The sequence below is a fragment of the Humulus lupulus genome, chromosome 1, assembly GCF_963169125.1.
Source record: "Humulus lupulus chromosome 1, drHumLupu1.1, whole genome shotgun sequence".
Taxonomy (NCBI): Eukaryota; Viridiplantae; Streptophyta; class Magnoliopsida; order Rosales; family Cannabaceae; genus Humulus; species Humulus lupulus.
In genome coordinates, this window is record NC_084793.1 from 27,495,800 (window position 1) to 27,513,421 (window position 17,622).

The window sequence follows — 17,622 nt, forward strand, 5'->3', positions numbered from 1 at the left end:
CCTGAATTAAATCAAGTATATTGGAAGACCTTTCAACACTCAAATGGTTTCTTGATCATTTTTAATTTAACATATAATTCACATCTCTTAATATCTTTTATGTCTCAATTAATCATGACACATTTTATAACTCTTTAATATTATTATAACCTATACCAGTTAGCTTATTATGCCACAAAAAAATAAAATTAGAATAAATAACATAGCAAGAAGTATAAACATATTTATTGGTATTGTCAACAGTACACAAGTTCAATCATCCTGTCACAAGAGCAACCATAACCCGCAAAGGTACTCGACTTAGACAAAATGAGCTTTTCAGATTCAAACACAATCTTGATTCTCAGTTTGCCTAGTAAATCACCACTAACCAAGTTCCTATTCACATTGGGAACATACAATACATTAGTTAGAGTGACTTTCTTTCTGGAGGTGAAGAACACATCAATGTTGCCTCTCCCAAGCACTTTAGACGTCATTTCATTTCCAATTTGGATTTCATGATCACCCTTTGCATCCTCAAAGGTTTTGAAAATAGTCTTATCATAGGTTACATGAATGTTGACACAAGTATCATACCACCACTATTGCACCTTTCCTTGGACAACATTGATTTCACTTATGGTTGTAATGATCTCACTTTCAATTACATTGACTTTAGCCCCATTTTGGTTTTTTCAAAACCTTACAATCTCTTGCATAATGACTAGGTTTTCCACACACGAAACAAGAACCTTGCATGCTCTTGAATTGTCCTTGATTTTTCTCTGGGCTAAAAGGATTTTCAGTTTGATCGAAATTCTTCTTATCGTAAGAAGGGAATTAGAACTAGGATAATAACAAGTCTTGTAATCCCTTTTAGTAAGCAATTTCTAGAAAGAAATTTGTGATACGATGTTTGATCTTTGAGCATAAGAGAGAGACATATTTTTAGTGAGTTTTTGGATGTGGTCAGTACATTTTGGCCCTAAAAATCATTTTAATAGAGTTAGTACCAACTTAAGCAAGACTCTTATAGGTTGTACCTCAAAAACACATTTGGGGTGCAAAACTAACAATGCCGCTTAATATAGGGCGACATATCACCATTCCATTTGATTTGAAAGTCAAAATTTTACCTAAATCACTTTAAAAAATTCCAAATTACTTCCAACATCATTAAATGTATATAAACACCTCGTTGTATTCATTTAAACATATTTTAGACATTATTTATGCTAATTACTAAGTCTCAATATTTACACCAACTTCTATATTATATTTGTATTTAACCAAACATTATCAGTCATAGAATGAATTTGATTGCCTTAGGAATTTCTAGAATCATGTTTGTTTAGAAAAGTTTATGAGCATAAACTAGATGACAGTGTAAATAGGTGATGAGAGAGAAACAAGTCTCTTGAATTTCCTGGCTAGTTTGAATAAAAATCTCTCTTAGATTTCATCTACTATTCTATCTATAGTAGTGTGGTGTATCACCTCATTGATAACATCTACCAACATTATGCAAAAAATGATATATATTTTTTAAATTGAGGATTTTTATACACAAAATAGATTTTCTTTTTATAAAAAGGGACCCATTTGATTGGAGTATTCAAAATAGCTGTTATTATTAATATTTAAACCTAAAAAATGGATTATAACATGCAATAAAAGCCTCAATTTTTTTTTTGAGGAATAAAAGCTTCAAAAATTGATGTGTCTTTAAATGAGAGCTTCAAAAAAGTAAAGAAAAATATATAGTAAAAGTAGTTAGTAGTAGTGTTAGAAACGGAAAGAATATTTTATGAAGGCAGATTCTTAAAATACAACCAATGATGCGTCTTCACAAGCTCTATCATCGTCTCTCTCTCCTCCCCTCCATCTCTCCCCTCTCACTCCTCTCCATCTCTTCGAAACCCAGCCATTTCTTCTCCTCCTCTTTACCCCTCTCCCGCCGTCGACCTCGCCGCTCCCTCAGAACCGTCGCCACCATGGCCTCCTCCTCCAGACTGCGTAATCTCGTTCCTCTTAACGCGATTGTCGCTGAGGATGCTACCACCGGTGGAGCTTCCAATGGTTCTGCTTCTTCTTCTTCTGCAGCAAACGCTCTAGCTGATGAAGAAGGTATTCTAATTGAAATAAATGGTTTTGGATTTTAGATTTTGATATACAGTGAAGTGAAGTTAAATGCTTTTATGTCTGTGGTGTTGTTTTGTGTCTTTATCTGAAAAGGGTTTGGGTTCATTGAGGAGTACGAGTAAGACTTGAATAAATTGAAGTAAAATTCTGAAATTTGGGGTCTTTTGGTTTGTTTTGGGGGGATATTTGAACTTGTGTTATTGCTTTTACTAGGTGTATTGTATTTCGTAACAATTTGAGTTTGAGCTGGTAGTTCGCTTTGCATGAAAATGTTGTAAATTTACAATAATCTGTTGGTGATTTTTCCTGACTTCAAATGATATATAGATGATTACAATTACCCGTTGAATTTTAGATCTTTCATTTTTATATGAAGTGAAGTGAGGTGAAGTGAAGTGCTTTCATGTCTCTGATTTTTTTTTGAGTCTATATTTGAAAAGGGTTTGTGTTCATTAGGGAGTAAGAGTTGAATAAGTTGATTGATCTGGAAGTAAAATACTGAATTTTGGGTTATTTGGTTTGTTGGGGTGAATTTGAACTTGTGTTATAGCTTTTATTAAGAGTTTTGTATTCGTATCAATTTGAGTTTGAGTGATAGTTTGCTTTGCATAACATGTTGTTACTAGATCTAGATTACAGATTTACAATGAACTGTTGGTGACATTTTCTGGGTTCAAATGATATATAGATGATTCCACGGCAGAAGTTGGATATCGTCTTCCTCCACCGGAGATTAGAGATATTGTTGATGCTCCACCTCTTCCTGCATTGTCATTCTCGCCTCACAGAGATAAAATACTATTTCTTAAGCGGAGAGCTTTACCTCCTTTGGCAGAACTAGCAAGACCAGAAGAAAAGTTGGCTGGAATTCGTATTGATGGGAAATGTAATACCAGAAGTCGTATGTCATTCTACACAGGAATTGGGATCCATCAGTTAATGCCAGATGGTACATTAGGGCCAGAGAAAGAGATTCATGGGTTTCCTGATGGTGCTAAGATCAATTTTGTTACTTGGTCTCCTGATGGTCGACATTTATCCTTCAGTATTCGAGTTGATGAGGAAGAAAACAGTACTAGCAAGCTCAAGGTATGGGTTGCTGATGTAGAAACAGGGAAAGCTAGGCCATTGATTCAGAATCCAGATATCTATTTGAATGCAGTTTTTGACAATTTTGTTTGGTTGGACAACTCAACTCTGTTAGTTTCCACCATACCCCTATCCAGGGGAGACCCTCCAAAGAAACCTATTGTTCCTTTTGGCCCAAAGATACAATCTAATGAGCAAAAGAATGTTATTCAAGTAAGGACCTTCCAGGATTTGCTTAAGGATGAGTATGATGCAGATTTGTTTGACTACTATGCCACAAGTCAACTGGTTTTGGCTTCCTTGGATGGGACAGTGAAGGAATTTGGTCCCCCAGCTGTATATACTTCAATGGATCCTTCTCCAGATCAAAAGTACACCTTGATTTCTTCAATTCACCGGCCATACTCTTTTATTGTACCATGTGGAAGATTTCCCAAAAAGGTGGATCTCTGGACAGCTGATGGAAGGTTTGTTAGAGAGCTTTGTGATCTACCTCTTGCAGAGGATATCCCAATTACAACCAGTAGTGTGCGGAAAGGGATGCGCTCCCTAAATTGGAGAGCAGATAAACCATCTACTCTTTACTGGTATCAATTGCAAACAATATGCTTATACTGTGCATTAAACTTGTATCATTGTTATGATAAGTTGATAACTTTTAACTACAGTTCTTCTTTCATTTGTAGAGTCCTCAGTAGCTTTCTGATTATTAAACAATTTATGCATGCAACTCGTTTTGATTCTACGCAATTTGCATGGGCTTTTGCATATAAATAGGAGGATAACTATTTTAACTCTTGAAATTTAGGGTTGAGACTCAAGATGGAGGAGATGCTAAAGTTGAAGCTTCTCCACGTGATATTATCTATACACAACCTGCCAAACCACTTAACAGCGAAGAGCCAGAAATCCTGCACAAGCTAGATCTTCGTTACGGGTTTGAATTTAATCTATTCATTTCTTTTGTTTTTCAAATGATAACCCAGAATGTATTTTTATGCTATAATTATTTTGTCTCAACAGGGGGATCTCTTGGTGTGATGATTCACTTGCGCTAGTTTATGAATCGTGGTACAAAACACGGAAAATCAGAACCTGGGTAATTTCTCCTGGATCAAAAGATGTCAGCCCTCGTATCCTATTTGATAGGTCATCAGAAGATGTTTACTCTGATCCTGGCTCACCCATGCTGAGGAGAACTCCTGCAGGGACTTATGTGATTGCTAAGATAAAGAAAGAAAATGATGATGGCACTTATGTTTTACTTAATGGAAGTGGTGCTACACCAGAAGGAAACATCCCATTCCTAGATTTATTTGAGATGTATGTCATTTAAAATTAATTTGTATCTTTTGCCCTCCAAAACTTTTAGCGGAGGCCTAAACCAAATTCTTTCAGAAGCACAGGTAACAAAGAACGTATATGGAAGAGTGACAAAGAAAAGTATTTTGAGACGGTTGTTGCGCTAATGTCTGATGAGAGAGAAGGAGATCTGCTCGTTGATCAGCTGAAAATATTGACCTCTAAGGAGTCAAAGACTGAAAACACTCAATATTATATCATGAGCTGGCCAGAAATGAAAGCATGTCAAATTACAAATTTCCCTCATCCCTATCCACAGTTAGAAACATTGCAGAAAGAGATGGTCAGATACCAGAGAAAGGATGGCGTTCAACTTACTGCAACATTATATCTTCCACCTGGCTATGATCCATCAACAGAGGGGCCTCTTCCATGCTTGATCTGGTCTTATCCCGGGGAGTTTAAAAGCAAAGATGCTGCTGGCCAAGTCCGTGGCTCTCCTAATGAATTTGCTGGCATAGGTCCTACATCAGCCCTCCTTTGGCTGGCCAGAAGGCAAGGTTCACTTCATTTGTGTTGCACCTTATAATTATAATATATTTTCTGACAAATTTTTTATGGCTCCAATTTTGCAGGTTTGCTATTCTATCTGGACCAACTATTCCAATTATTGGTGAGGGTGAAGAGGAAGCGAATGATAGGTATTTTGTTTATTCATAATTGCAATAGTATAACTTATTAGTTCAATGTTATACATCTGTTTAATTGATTACCAAACGGGCCTGTCTTTCCTAAAGAAAAAGAAGGCTCATCTACATAGAAGCATGGTTGTTTTTTCCTTAATGAATTTTGGAATATTGGTATGATTAGTAGCCATAAAAAAATGCAATGAAGATGAAGTTTCCTCTGCTAGTTCATTTGCTTTCAAGAATTTGTATTACTTAAGCTTTGATTTATTCCCCCCGATATCAACAATATGTGTTTTGACCAGATATGTGGAGCAATTAGTTGCTAGTGCAGAAGCTGCTGTGGAGGAAGTTATCCGTCGTGGAGTAAGCTTCACTTTTGATTTCATGCTCTCTTTATTGCGATTAGAAGTTTGAATCTTTTAATTTAAACTCTTCCTGTACTATGCTTATTAGGTGGCGCATCCCAACAAAATTGCTGTAGGAGGACATTCCTATGGTGCATTCATGACTGCAAACCTGTTGGCACATGCCCCTCATCTTTTCTGTTGTGGAATTGCTCGCTCTGGTGCCTATAACAGAACACTTACTCCTTTCGGTTTCCAGGTTGGGACACCAATTAGATACTTGATATGTTATTATTGTTATTATTTTGCAAATGACTGTAAATTTACTTTAAAATTTAGTCATTTAATATCATTTCCCTTGTATTGGTTATTTGCCTTGATATTGGCCCAACTTTTATCTCTCTTCCTCTCTGTGGTCTGAATTCTTCAATTTATTGCTGTAGAACGAGGACAGAACTCTTTGGGAGGCTACTAATACTTATGTAGAGATGAGTCCTTTCATGTCAGCTAACAAAATTAAGAAGCCCATTTTGCTAATCCACGGAGAAGAAGACAATAATCCAGGAACTTTAACCATGCAGGTAAAAGTATCCTGCTCTCGTTTTTTTTTTCTAGAGGATAAGCTTTGAGCTGTTGTTGAATGCAACATTATAGTCACTTTTTTTTTTCCGTCCAAATTGTAAGCTTGACATTTAACTTGTATATTCATCTTCATGCAGTCAGATCGGTTTTTTAATGCTTTGAAAGGTCACGGTGCTCTTTGCCGCCTAGTAATTCTTCCCTTTGAGAGCCATGGTTATGCTTCGCGAGAAAGCATCATGCATGTACTCTGGGAAACTGATAGATGGTTTCAGAGATATTGCGTGTCAAATGCTATTGATGTAAATGCAGATGTAGATGGGAGTAAAGAAAACGTGGGTCTTGGAGCGGATTCTGAAACCAAAGCAGTCGCTGCTAGTGGAGGTGGAGGTTCAGAAGAGTCAAATTTTGAGGATGAAGGGTTCCCCTCGAGGAAAAGGTCATTATTATGGTAAGTTGTTCATCAAAAGTTCCTTCACAATTTCATGTTATTATTTTTATTTTGTCTCTGATGTTTGTGGAAGAATATAACCATTCCATTTGGTTCTTTGTGCCCTTTTATCTTCAAATGAGGTTCTCAACCTGCAACATTCTCATTCAAAACATTTTTTCTCGGTTTTGTAAATTAATATATTGAAAACATGCAAAGCTACAAATCCCCCCTTAGCCTCCTTCAGATACATTTGCAATTTGCCTAGGAAAGAAAAAGTCACGTTATATCAAACTTTGTCTGATCCACTTGGCTGCAGTTGATTCTTGCTGCTATTTCTTTTATTTTTATTATTATTTTTTTAAAAAAACTAGAATTCTCGCCTAACCCTGCAATATCTGGGGATAAAATACCATAGCAATTACATGTAGAATCAAATCATGTCTTTGTCTGACCATATTTTCCTTGCCCTTCTCTCTCTTGCTCATAAAAAAAAGACACCACCATAGTGTATTTGTGCATTACCTCTTGCTCTCTTGCATAACTTCATTATTCCAATCTAATATAATGCAGAGTAAATCGCTGGTCTATTTGGCTGCCAAGGATTAAAGCTGGAGCTCTAAGTTTGAGTATACAAGTGGGCACAATAACTTATGCTACTTTTACAGTCGAGTTTGAGTGTAATCTATATGCGTATCAACTGCTCTCTGGCCCCAAACCCAAATTTTTACTGAACCACTCGTAGCAGGGTGACCTCTTCTGACTTGCTACCATGTGAAGAGGCCTGCTATATTTTTTTTAATAAAGCTCTTGGGAAAAAGAGTCATTTGTATAGTTGAGCTCATTCTGACTATTTGAGAGGTCATTTTCTTCACATAATAAAATGGATCTTGTACTGGACAAATACATGCATCCCATTAATAAAGTTTGGTGTAGAACTGTAGATCAGTAACGTAGGTTTTCTTTAAAAGAATTGGAGCATGCTACTATGAGAGAAGATTTTCCAGGGTTTTTCTTACACTTTAATGAACGGAAGAAAAAAGAGCAACGGATAACTCGATCAGAGATAATTTCTTTAATATTCTCTAGATACAATATACGGATAAAATATATATTATATGCCAAAGCTAGAAGGCAATGCAGGCTGCTCAATTGGAGCCAACAATTCGGGTTCATAAGAAAAAATTGTTTCAAACCATCCATGTGTAATCCTTAAAGATTATCGAAATGTAAGCTTTAGGCCGTAGCTGTACTAAATTAAACCAAAACCATGGGATAAATAAAGAAAATATGTAAAGAATGCCAAAATAAACGAGTAAATTTTATTAATCTATGTTCTAATGTTTTAGAACTGACGAACATATAAGAATTGCAGCTTAAGTAATCCCAAGAAATCACGAGGACGCAAAGCAAAGTAAATTCACGAATTATAAGATGCAATAATACATCAATTTATACTCCGCAATTGAGTAAAGGAAATTTATTCTCCAAAAAATCCAACATCGAAGCTCATAGCAAAGTTCAAGAGCCAAATGCAAGAAAACACAAAATGATTACAAACTGTCGAATAAGAAAATCATAAGTGAAAAACAGCTAACATTTACTCTTCCTGCACCACAACACCGATCTCACCCTTCTCAAGCAAGTCATAAAAAGTCCTCACTTTTCTCTGCTCATTCCAGTGATGCATTTTCCAGAGGCTCCCTGCAGCCAAAGCAAGAACTGATCCAATGCATAACTCCTTGACAACACTCGGTCCTTTCAGGACGGCATGAGCAACCTTGTGTCCAGCCATTTCAATTAATCTACAGAAGGAAAAGCAAACGACTTTGATTCCACTTTCATTAGGTACATAAAAAACCAAGATAGTTCAGCTAATAAACAGAACTTATCAAATTTCATTGCGACAAAAAAAAAAAAAGAACTTATCAAGTAAAACCACCTAAAACTCAACACTAAATTTGACATGACTATCTCCATAAAAATATGAGGCACTTTTTTTCCCTCACAGCCACAAAATATAAGGCAATATTATAAAAGAATCAGAAAAACAAACTACACAGAATCTACAACATAGCAAATTCACCAACCAATGAAACCTATAATCCTAATTTGGGCAAGTATACTAATCCTAATTTGTAATATAAAAATAACAGCAGTATGAAAAAATTCAGAAAGAATAAAAAATTGACTCATAATCGCGAAAGTAAACACATGAAAGTACGAGCAAAAGCAATCGTTTGCCTAATTTTCGTTCTCATTTACGAATATCATAAATTAGTAAAACATGGCCATAATCATTGAGATTAGTCATTGAGGATTAATAAACACGATAGTCACGTTGAAATTAGTGTCAACGTTGTTGCCAAATCTTCAAAATCACTTAAAAAAAGAAACTTTAAGTCCCCAGGTAAAGCTACAACTACACAACAAGGCAAGACCTATGTACCGACTGACCAGAGTTGCAGCTTGACAAAGAATATTGATTAGATAGTGAATTACACAAACTTTATAAAATAAATAATAACAATAACTCCACAAACAAAACCGAGTATACGTTTTCTACTTATCACAACTATCTTTTTTTGGGGTCCCTTGCCCCTCTTTTTGTAGAAACTCTCCCACACACAAACCAATCTGAGTATAAAAACTCTATCATACACATCACAGAAACAAATGAAAAGACATAATCAAGCACATCAACTAACAAACAATAAGAAAGGACATACAAAAACCATAGCATTCATAGGAAACAATTATACAATCTAGTGTCATTCGAAAGGACATTCAAAGAGATATGTTATTATTGTTCTCTGTCTCAAATCCATTCCAGTTTCATGGCAACTCAAAGGTGAGAGATTCTTAGAAAGCACAAATTTAAATTAATAATCACCATAAAAATCAGTGGTTAAATAAATACTAATAACATATTCTAGATTCCCCCAAATTGAGAAACCATGGAAGATCACAGATATTTACCGGGACAGAGGAGCGCGGTGGTCGGGGATGAGCGGCCGTAATCAGATGTGCTGCGAGAAGAAGATATTTTTAGGGTCTTGGATTTAAAAATTGGAATAAAAAAAAAAATCAATTCTAAGTCTTGGATTTTGGATTCAATTTTTGAAAACAAGATCGAAATTTTAAAACACCAAAAACAAGAACAAAACACAGAATCTTTTTTTATTGAGAAAGTAATTGTGAGCGAAAAATTAAATCAACAAATCCAGAAGAAAAATTACAGACTCTGACATCGAAACTAGGGTTTTGTTTTACCTGAGGCGATTTGCGATGAAGAGAACGAAGAGAGAGAGACGATACACGATGGAACTCCGAACTCGACTCGACCCAAAATTTCAATTGAGTTTGTTAAATCCCTATTTTACCCTTTGGACTCAAGAAGAGAGGGTTTCGGTCCACTCAATGTTTTGATATGGGCTTTTAACATATGGGCCTCTGACCAATTCATATGGCCCCATTGATACGTAGGCCGGCCCATGGGCTACCTCAAACCCTTGTTACCACTTAATTTTGGGTTAACTTCATCATCACGACATTTTATATTTTGATTTAATTATAAAATATTATAAGCACATTAAAAAAATAAAATTAAAATTGTTTTGTATTTTTTATACAAATTTTGAAATAATAAATGTCTGCAATTATTGTTCGAAAAAAAAGGTCTGAAAGTAAATATAAGTAAACCATAATCCAAGTTTTTACCTTTTTTTTAATGAGAAAATTACATCATACACAGTAATTTATGAAAAAATTCATTTTATACAGCAATTTAAAAAAATTACAAAATTATTGTACTCCTCCCAACTAGTATGTACACATATGCTTTTTTCTCCCTACCCATATTTTATTGATATATAATTTTGAACTATCATTTTTTTTTTGTCAAATCAACTTTTATTTTAAATATTATATGTCAAATCATTTTAATATTTCTTGTCAAATCAATACAATTTTAATCTTATATTATAAACTATTTTAATTATATTAATTTCTATAATATAAATATTACAATTTTCATATTATATATTTAAAAAAAAATCTCAATACTTTAATTTTTTTTGTCTTTTTCTCTCGTGTAATAAATTCATAGATACTTTTAATATGATAATAATAATAATTACAAATAAATTTATTTTTCTTATAAATATTTAAAATAAATATAAATATTAATATTAAATAAATATTTATGCTTACATAAAATATTATATATTTAATCAATACAATCTATTTCTTTATTAGTTGTTACAACTTTTTTTTAAATATATATATTACTTATTTGATGTAATTTAACATTTTTGTATATACTAATTATAAAATTCTTTTAGTTACAAACTTAGTTTTATATATTTTTGTTACAAATATGTTAACTAAATTCACAACTTACTTTTTAAAAATATTAGTCACAAATATAATTTTTTTTAGTTATAAAATTAGTTATGTAAACCATTGTTACAAAAATAAAAAAATTTAGCAACGAATTACTCTGTAAATGTTGTCTTCAAAAATGTAAAATTTGTTTACAAATCTGTAAAACTTGTTTATATATTTGTAAATGTTGTTTACAAAATTATTTTTATGTAACTGGTTTACGCATCTGTAACACATGTTTACGAATTTGTAATGGCTATTAACAAAAAAAAGTTGTATTTCACTACTACTCCGTATTTACACTTTTGTCATTCCGTGTTTTTCATGAAAATTCCGTATTTTTGTAATCTATCGTATTTTTCATATTTTTTTTAAAAGTTAATGTATTTTTGTGAATTTCCCGAAAATTAATCTCTTTAAATAATATTAAAAGATGAGTAATTATTAAAATAATAACAAGATGTTACAAATTAGTAACGTTGTGTTACGAATAATATTGGGAGAATAAATAACTATTAAATTATAAAACTAGTAAATTTTTATTACAATTATGTTAAGTAAATATATAAAGTATTTATGCAACTAATAGTAGAAAAATATAATTTTATTTGTGAATTAGTTTTGTAAAATTTTGTTACAAAAATAGACTTTTTTTTTGTTATGAATTAATCTGTAATTGTTGTTTACAAATTTGTAAAGAATTATTTACTTATTGTAATAGTTTTGTTACTACTTGTTACAATCTTGTAACATATTTATACTTTTTAATGAGTTTTAGTTATTGCATGTAACAATTTTATTATTAATTGTAATAGTTTTGTTACTACTTTTTATAATATTAATATTAGTTGTTCTAACATCTAACATTTTTGTAAATATTTAGTTACAAAAATTGAATATTTTACTTATAAAATTAATTATGTAAATCATTGTCACAAATATGTTAACAAAATAAAAGAATTTGTTACCGTGATAATGAATTTTTAAATTAGTAAATTAATGATGACCAAATTTTAAGTATTAAAATCTATATTTATTTGTTTGTTAAAAAAATTAATATTTATTTAGATTAGTTTTCACGAGTAATATTTTATTTTGCGAATATTTTTTTTGTTCTCATTAATTTACTTAAAAGAGAATACGTTAAAAAAAAATCAAACCAACAAACTAATTTATAGTGATAGATTTGGTCGTATTATAATATTATTAAATAAATAGTTTTCAAATTATTAGATTCGTCTTTATAATACTAATAACTAATAATTATATTATTAATTTCTAAAAACATTAATAATTTATTATGAAGAAAAATTATATGTGTTATTGAATGGACTTGTGCGTCATATTTACCAATAGATTATTTATTAGTTGGCATCATTTGGGTGCCGTATATTTGTAATTAATTACAATTACCGTATATTTAGATTTTTTTTATTAACTTGCGGTATTTATGCAAATTTCCCTTTTTTTATTTGTTTCAAAGTATAAAACAAGTTAGAAAAAAAAGATTTTTTTATATAAAGTACTAATTTCGCTAAAATATTACGTTTTTACGGTCAATTTTTTTTTTGAAATTTACATTTTTAAGAAATTTTTTATATTTTTAGGATTTTGTTTTTTTTTCACAATGTTTTTAGGTTTTTTTTGTGTTTTCACGTTGTTTTTAGGTTTTTTTTGGGCTGATGTTTAGTTGGTCTAGTGAGTTGCTTTTTAGTTGTTTTTCCTAAAAATCGTATTTTCGTAATTATAAAACTTTGAAAATCGTATTTTTGAAAACTTGAGTGCGTATTTTTGAAAAAAAAAATAGAAACTGCAAAAAATTAAAAAAAATAAAATGTGTATTTAAAAAAAAATCTCTACAAAAAATCCACATAATTATGTACCAAGTTTATTGAAATATTGAATTATTATTGTTTTGAAAAAATATATATAGAATTAAGTTGAATATCAACTAAAATATGACGCTAAGGGAGCGGTGAAGTCACACGTTGTGATTGGAGGATCGATAGTGATTGGTGATGGTGATGGTGATGGATAACGTGTTTGTAATTAACTTCTTATATTGTTTTGTTGTTGTACCTTATCTATGCAGTTGTGTTGTGGATCTCTATTTTTTTTAATGTGTGTGTGTGTTTTTTGTTTATCTTAGTGTCAATAATGGTGTTTTGTTCACCTAAGATCATTTGATGTATTTTTTGTTTGTTATAACTTATTGGTATAATTTATCAAAACTTTGGTGTGAAGGAAAACAAAGATTCTTCTGGATCAATTCTTACTTGAGCATCAATATAGTTTTAGTTGCACAGTGTACTGCTTTTTTTGTTTGGAGAATCACAATTTTTTTTTACATTGAGGGAGGGGGATTCGAATTGAGAAGTGCGGTACTATTAAACTATGACCACACATTATTCACATCGAGAGATCTATATTTATTCTTTCATGAACATGTTTGACCTATAATGTTTATTTATATATATATATATTTTAAAAATACTTTGAAAAATATATTTTTGATTAATTTTTAATTTATATTTTGGTCGAGTCCTAAAAGTATATGAGATAGTATATTATTTTGTATTCTCAACAAGGTTATTAATTTTGTATAAAAAAATCAATTTCAAATCAAATTTTATTACCATTTAATTTAAAAAAATCAAAAAATTATTTAGTTAAGATTATTAATTTATTAATTTATCTTATATCCAAGTTATACTCTAATTTGTGTTGTTAACAGATTACCCAGTGCGCAGCAGAATGCACAGTGGTAGGCCTAGAGAATAACAAAAATTTATCTTATTTAAAATAAATTTTAAATAACGGCTCAATTAATATACATACATTAATTCAAACATATGTAATAGATTAAGAAGAAGGAACATACTAGTTGAAGTCTATCAAGTATCATTGTTTACTTCTTGTATAATTAAACGAACATCCAATTCAAAAGCTTTGACAAAAACTCAAACCAAATCTTCTGAACCGTTCTCTACACTTCAAGACTTGTGTGGGCACGTAGAGAAATTATGGTGATTTTTGTGATTTGCAAGATGTTCTCAACACAAGAGATCTTGGAATAGGTTAGTGAAAAATCTTAGAAAAGCTGCTAGAAACTTTTTCTAACTAATCATTTATATAAATAAATTAAATCAAATTTAAAATATTATAATTATTAAGATAATATTTATATAAATAAAACAGCTGAAGACTTAGTCATACACTTAGTTACACGCTAATCACGTGATGCACTGTGATTGGCGTGTGACACATGCCAATTTTAGGACATGTATCTTAACTACTTTGTGTAATGTCCCAAAATTCCCTAATGTGGCTTAGAACTTGGTTCGGGGGCCAGGAGGGCCATAATTGATTTATTATGCCATTAAATGATTATATGCATGATTATGTGAGTTATATGATGGTAAATGCATGCATATGGGTCCATTTTTCATTGTAAGGGTATTTTGGCTCGTTGAGGGCATAATTGTATATTTTCATGCATGTGTTATGATTTATGGATGAGGCCACATGATTATGTGGATATGTTCGAGCTATTCGGCATGAGACGATCTTAGAATGTAAATTAGCAGTTTGGTCATAACGGGATTATTTACCGGGCTCGGGATGAGTCTAGGGGTAATTTGATGCTTAGTGCATTACCGGGAATTAAATGATAATGGGATATGATTTATTAATTATTTGAGAATATTGGAAATATTGGGAATTGGATGATGTTAATTATGATTAACGGGAAATGACGATTTTGTCCTTGGTGGCTGTTAAGGAAATAAATTAGACATGGGGGCATTTTGGTCATTTGACCTTAGGATATATTTAAACTAAATTGGATGGCCGTAGAAGGGTAAAAACTGAAGCAAAAACAGAGGTTTTCTTCCTCTTCTCCCGATCATCTTTTTCCTCTCTTTCCTTTGTATTTTTGAAGCTGAGATTGAGGGTTCGAGCTAGGACATTAAGGCTTGAGGTTTTAGGTTAATGTTCAGCCATTGATGGGAAAACAAACCTAAGTTTAAGGTAAGGTTTCAGCCATGGTTTTGCTGGTTTATGCTCTGTTTTTCAGCTGGTTTTTAGTTGATATTTTGGATTGAATAGATGGGAATTTGATGAAGTTTTAAATGGTTTAAAGCTTAGGTTTGGTTGGTTGAATGTTGGATAAGTTGTGTTAATGTTTGGGTGTGATTTCTAGGTTGATTTGATAAAGGTTTGTGGCTGGTTTTAATGGAGAAAATGGCAGGGGTGCTGTGTTCGTGGGGTCGAGTCGCGAGTTGACCCAAGCAAGTCGCGACCTGCCCCTGCTACCCAGCCAGAGTGCTCTCTGACTTGGGGGTGCGTCGCAACTCACTAGGCCAAGTCGCGGCCCGCCCCTTCCTTTTGTGCCAAGGAGGAGTTTTCAAGGGTTTAGGCTTGGGGGTTCAATTCCTAAGGCTTGAGATCGAATCTACTAATCGTTTTAGTACGATTCGAGGTCCCGGGAGCGATGTTTATACCATGAACCTTTTATGATTTATTTTATTAATGGAATTCCATATTTGGTTATGACTAGGTGACCGCTATGTCACCAAAGGAATGATCGTTCTCAAAGGGTCGTTCTTTTATTATTTCACGCTCGAACTAGAGGTAAGAAAATTGCACCCAGTATGTGACATGCATGGTTATTGATGAGGCATGTTGAGTGCTCTATATGTGGACATTGATTGCATATTAAATGCTTAGCAGTCTTGCTTACTTGTAAGTGGTACTGACTTATTAGGCAAAACTGGCAATGGTGTCAGTATTGATTGTGAAGTTGTGACTTATTAGTCAAGTTCGGCAGTGGTATTGAGCACTGGTCGTGTGGAATTGACCTATGAGTCAAGAACGGTATTAGCATGTTTAATGCAAGCCAAAAAGATTAGATCTAATCAACATAAGCATTATCAACATAAGTATGAAATGCTTGACTGACCTTAAGTTTGATGAAAACAAAAGCGCTTGTCTAGTTTAAAGTCTAGTTACTTAGAGCCAAAGCCAAAAGGCTAAGGTGACCATCACGTCACATGGCTTGGGAGCGAATCCCCATAAATGGACTTATTAGCCATCTATTTAAGGAGCAAAACCCTAGAGATGGACTTTTTAGTCATCTATACAGTGAACAGATCTTTAGAGGTTGACTTATTAGTCACCTGCACAGTGTGTGACTCCATAGTCACTTATCTGTTTAGGGCTACAAGCCCCAGCATGATTACCAAAATCATTATTGATATTCACTCATCTAATTGGGCTGCAAGTCCTAGAATGATTATTATAATCATTTATTGATATTGTATACATGAAGTAATAAGTTTTCTTGCTGAGCCTTGGCTCACGGGTGCTATGTGGTGCAGGTAAAGGGAAATAAAAGCTCACCCATCCTTGAGTGGAGAGCTTAGGTCGCGATGTGTACATATGCGGCTGCTTGACCACCACGGCCAGGTGGTTCTTAGAGGAACTAGGGGTTAACTCTATTTTTGCCGCTTAGGTCAACGGGTTGTAACTGTAATGCCCCAAATTTCCTAATAAGGTTTAGGACCTTGATTAAGAGGTCGGGAGGGCCATAATTGATTTATTATGCTATTAAATGATTATATGCATGTTTAGGTGTATTAAATATGCATGTGAACCTATTTCTGATTAATTGGGTGATTTTCATATTTTTGCCATTTCGGGCATATTTGGCATATATGTGATATGTGTGTGGTGCTTTATTATTATTTGGTTATGCTAGGGTTACTCAGCACGAGACGATCCTAGGAGGTAAGCTAGTGGGAAAGTCACAACAAGATTTATACTTGACTTGGAGTGAGTCAAGGGGTATTTAAGGCATTACCGGATTATTGTGTGTTTACCCAAAAACGGCTGCTGATGACGTGGCAAGGATTTCTCATACGTGGTTGACACGTGGCAGAGTCAAAATAAGGCGGTGTTGTTCGATTATTGACCAAATACACATTGCTTCGTCAAGCCTGACTATTAGATACGACCAGGCTGGTCGTATGATTCGGTTTATTTCCTTAAAAGATTATAATTTTGTAATAACTACGTTAATTATTTCCTCTTTATTGCCTTGATACACAGATACTAAGGATAGTTAAGGCCCATTAGCCCATGTAACCCCCCTTGAGCCTATAAATATGCATGAAATAGCTCAAGGAGGGGACTTTTGACCTTTAAATATTTTTCTTGAATATTGAGAGAGAGAGAGCATATAGTGCGATTATCTATCGTCTTGTTGTAATTCTCCCAAGGTTTGTGAAACTCAAGAACCCTAGTTCTTTGATCACGGCATTGGAATTCAACATTAATAATAGCACTAAGTAGACGTAGGTCATTACCATTCATTGGGGCCGAACCACTATAAATCGTTTGCGTTTATTCTTTACCATTAGATTAAACTCTTGGTTATTATCTCATTTCTTGTCGTATTCTTGACTCCGTGTCGTTGGCCAAATCGAGGGTCAACATTCTGGTGCTTTCATTGAGAGATTGATCAAAAAGCTGTAAGAAAATCTAATGGCAAAGACATCTAAGAAAGTTGGACCGACCGCTGGCGCTGCATCATCTCAACCTCCTCCTCCAAATGTGGCGGAGAATGAACCACATTTAGAGTTTGAAGAGGAGGAGTTGGATACGGAAACACTGAGGGCAA

General features: G+C 33.1%; 2 protein-coding genes across 4 annotated transcripts; one reads left to right on the forward strand and one right to left on the reverse strand.

The window, feature by feature from the left end:
• The first annotated feature begins 1,786 nt into the window (after positions 1 to 1,786).
• Positions 1,787 to 7,500, forward strand: LOC133790003 (probable glutamyl endopeptidase, chloroplastic). 2 transcript variants are annotated; one of them, XM_062227625.1, is made up of 11 exons: positions 1,789 to 2,109; positions 2,813 to 3,800; positions 4,022 to 4,150; positions 4,237 to 4,536; positions 4,612 to 5,070; positions 5,151 to 5,216; positions 5,507 to 5,567; positions 5,658 to 5,807; positions 5,992 to 6,129; positions 6,268 to 6,578; positions 7,131 to 7,500. In XM_062227625.1, coding segments are annotated over exons 1-11 (2,895 nt in total). In that variant the 5' UTR covers positions 1,789 to 1,817; the 3' UTR covers positions 7,132 to 7,500. The 2 variants fall into 2 exon arrangements, with proteins under 2 accessions (XP_062083605.1, XP_062083609.1); XM_062227621.1 differs by lacking the exon at positions 7,131 to 7,500 and having other exon boundaries at positions 1,787 to 2,109; positions 6,268 to 6,674.
• A 522-nt stretch (positions 7,501 to 8,022) lies between these two features.
• On the reverse strand, positions 8,023 to 9,964 carry LOC133790021 (cytochrome c oxidase subunit 5C-2). 2 transcript variants are annotated; one of them, XM_062227636.1, is made up of 3 exons: positions 9,831 to 9,964; positions 9,537 to 9,586; positions 8,023 to 8,384 (listed from the first exon to the last, which is right to left on the reverse strand). In XM_062227636.1, exon 3 carries the CDS (start codon positions 8,350 to 8,352, stop codon positions 8,158 to 8,160), a length of 195 nt encoding a protein of 64 aa, XP_062083620.1. In that variant the 5' UTR covers positions 8,353 to 8,384; positions 9,537 to 9,586; positions 9,831 to 9,964; the 3' UTR covers positions 8,023 to 8,157. The 2 variants fall into 2 exon arrangements, with proteins under 2 accessions (XP_062083620.1, XP_062083615.1); XM_062227631.1 differs by having other exon boundaries at positions 8,023 to 8,362; positions 9,831 to 9,957.
• Positions 9,965 to 17,622: the final 7,658 nt, after the last annotated feature.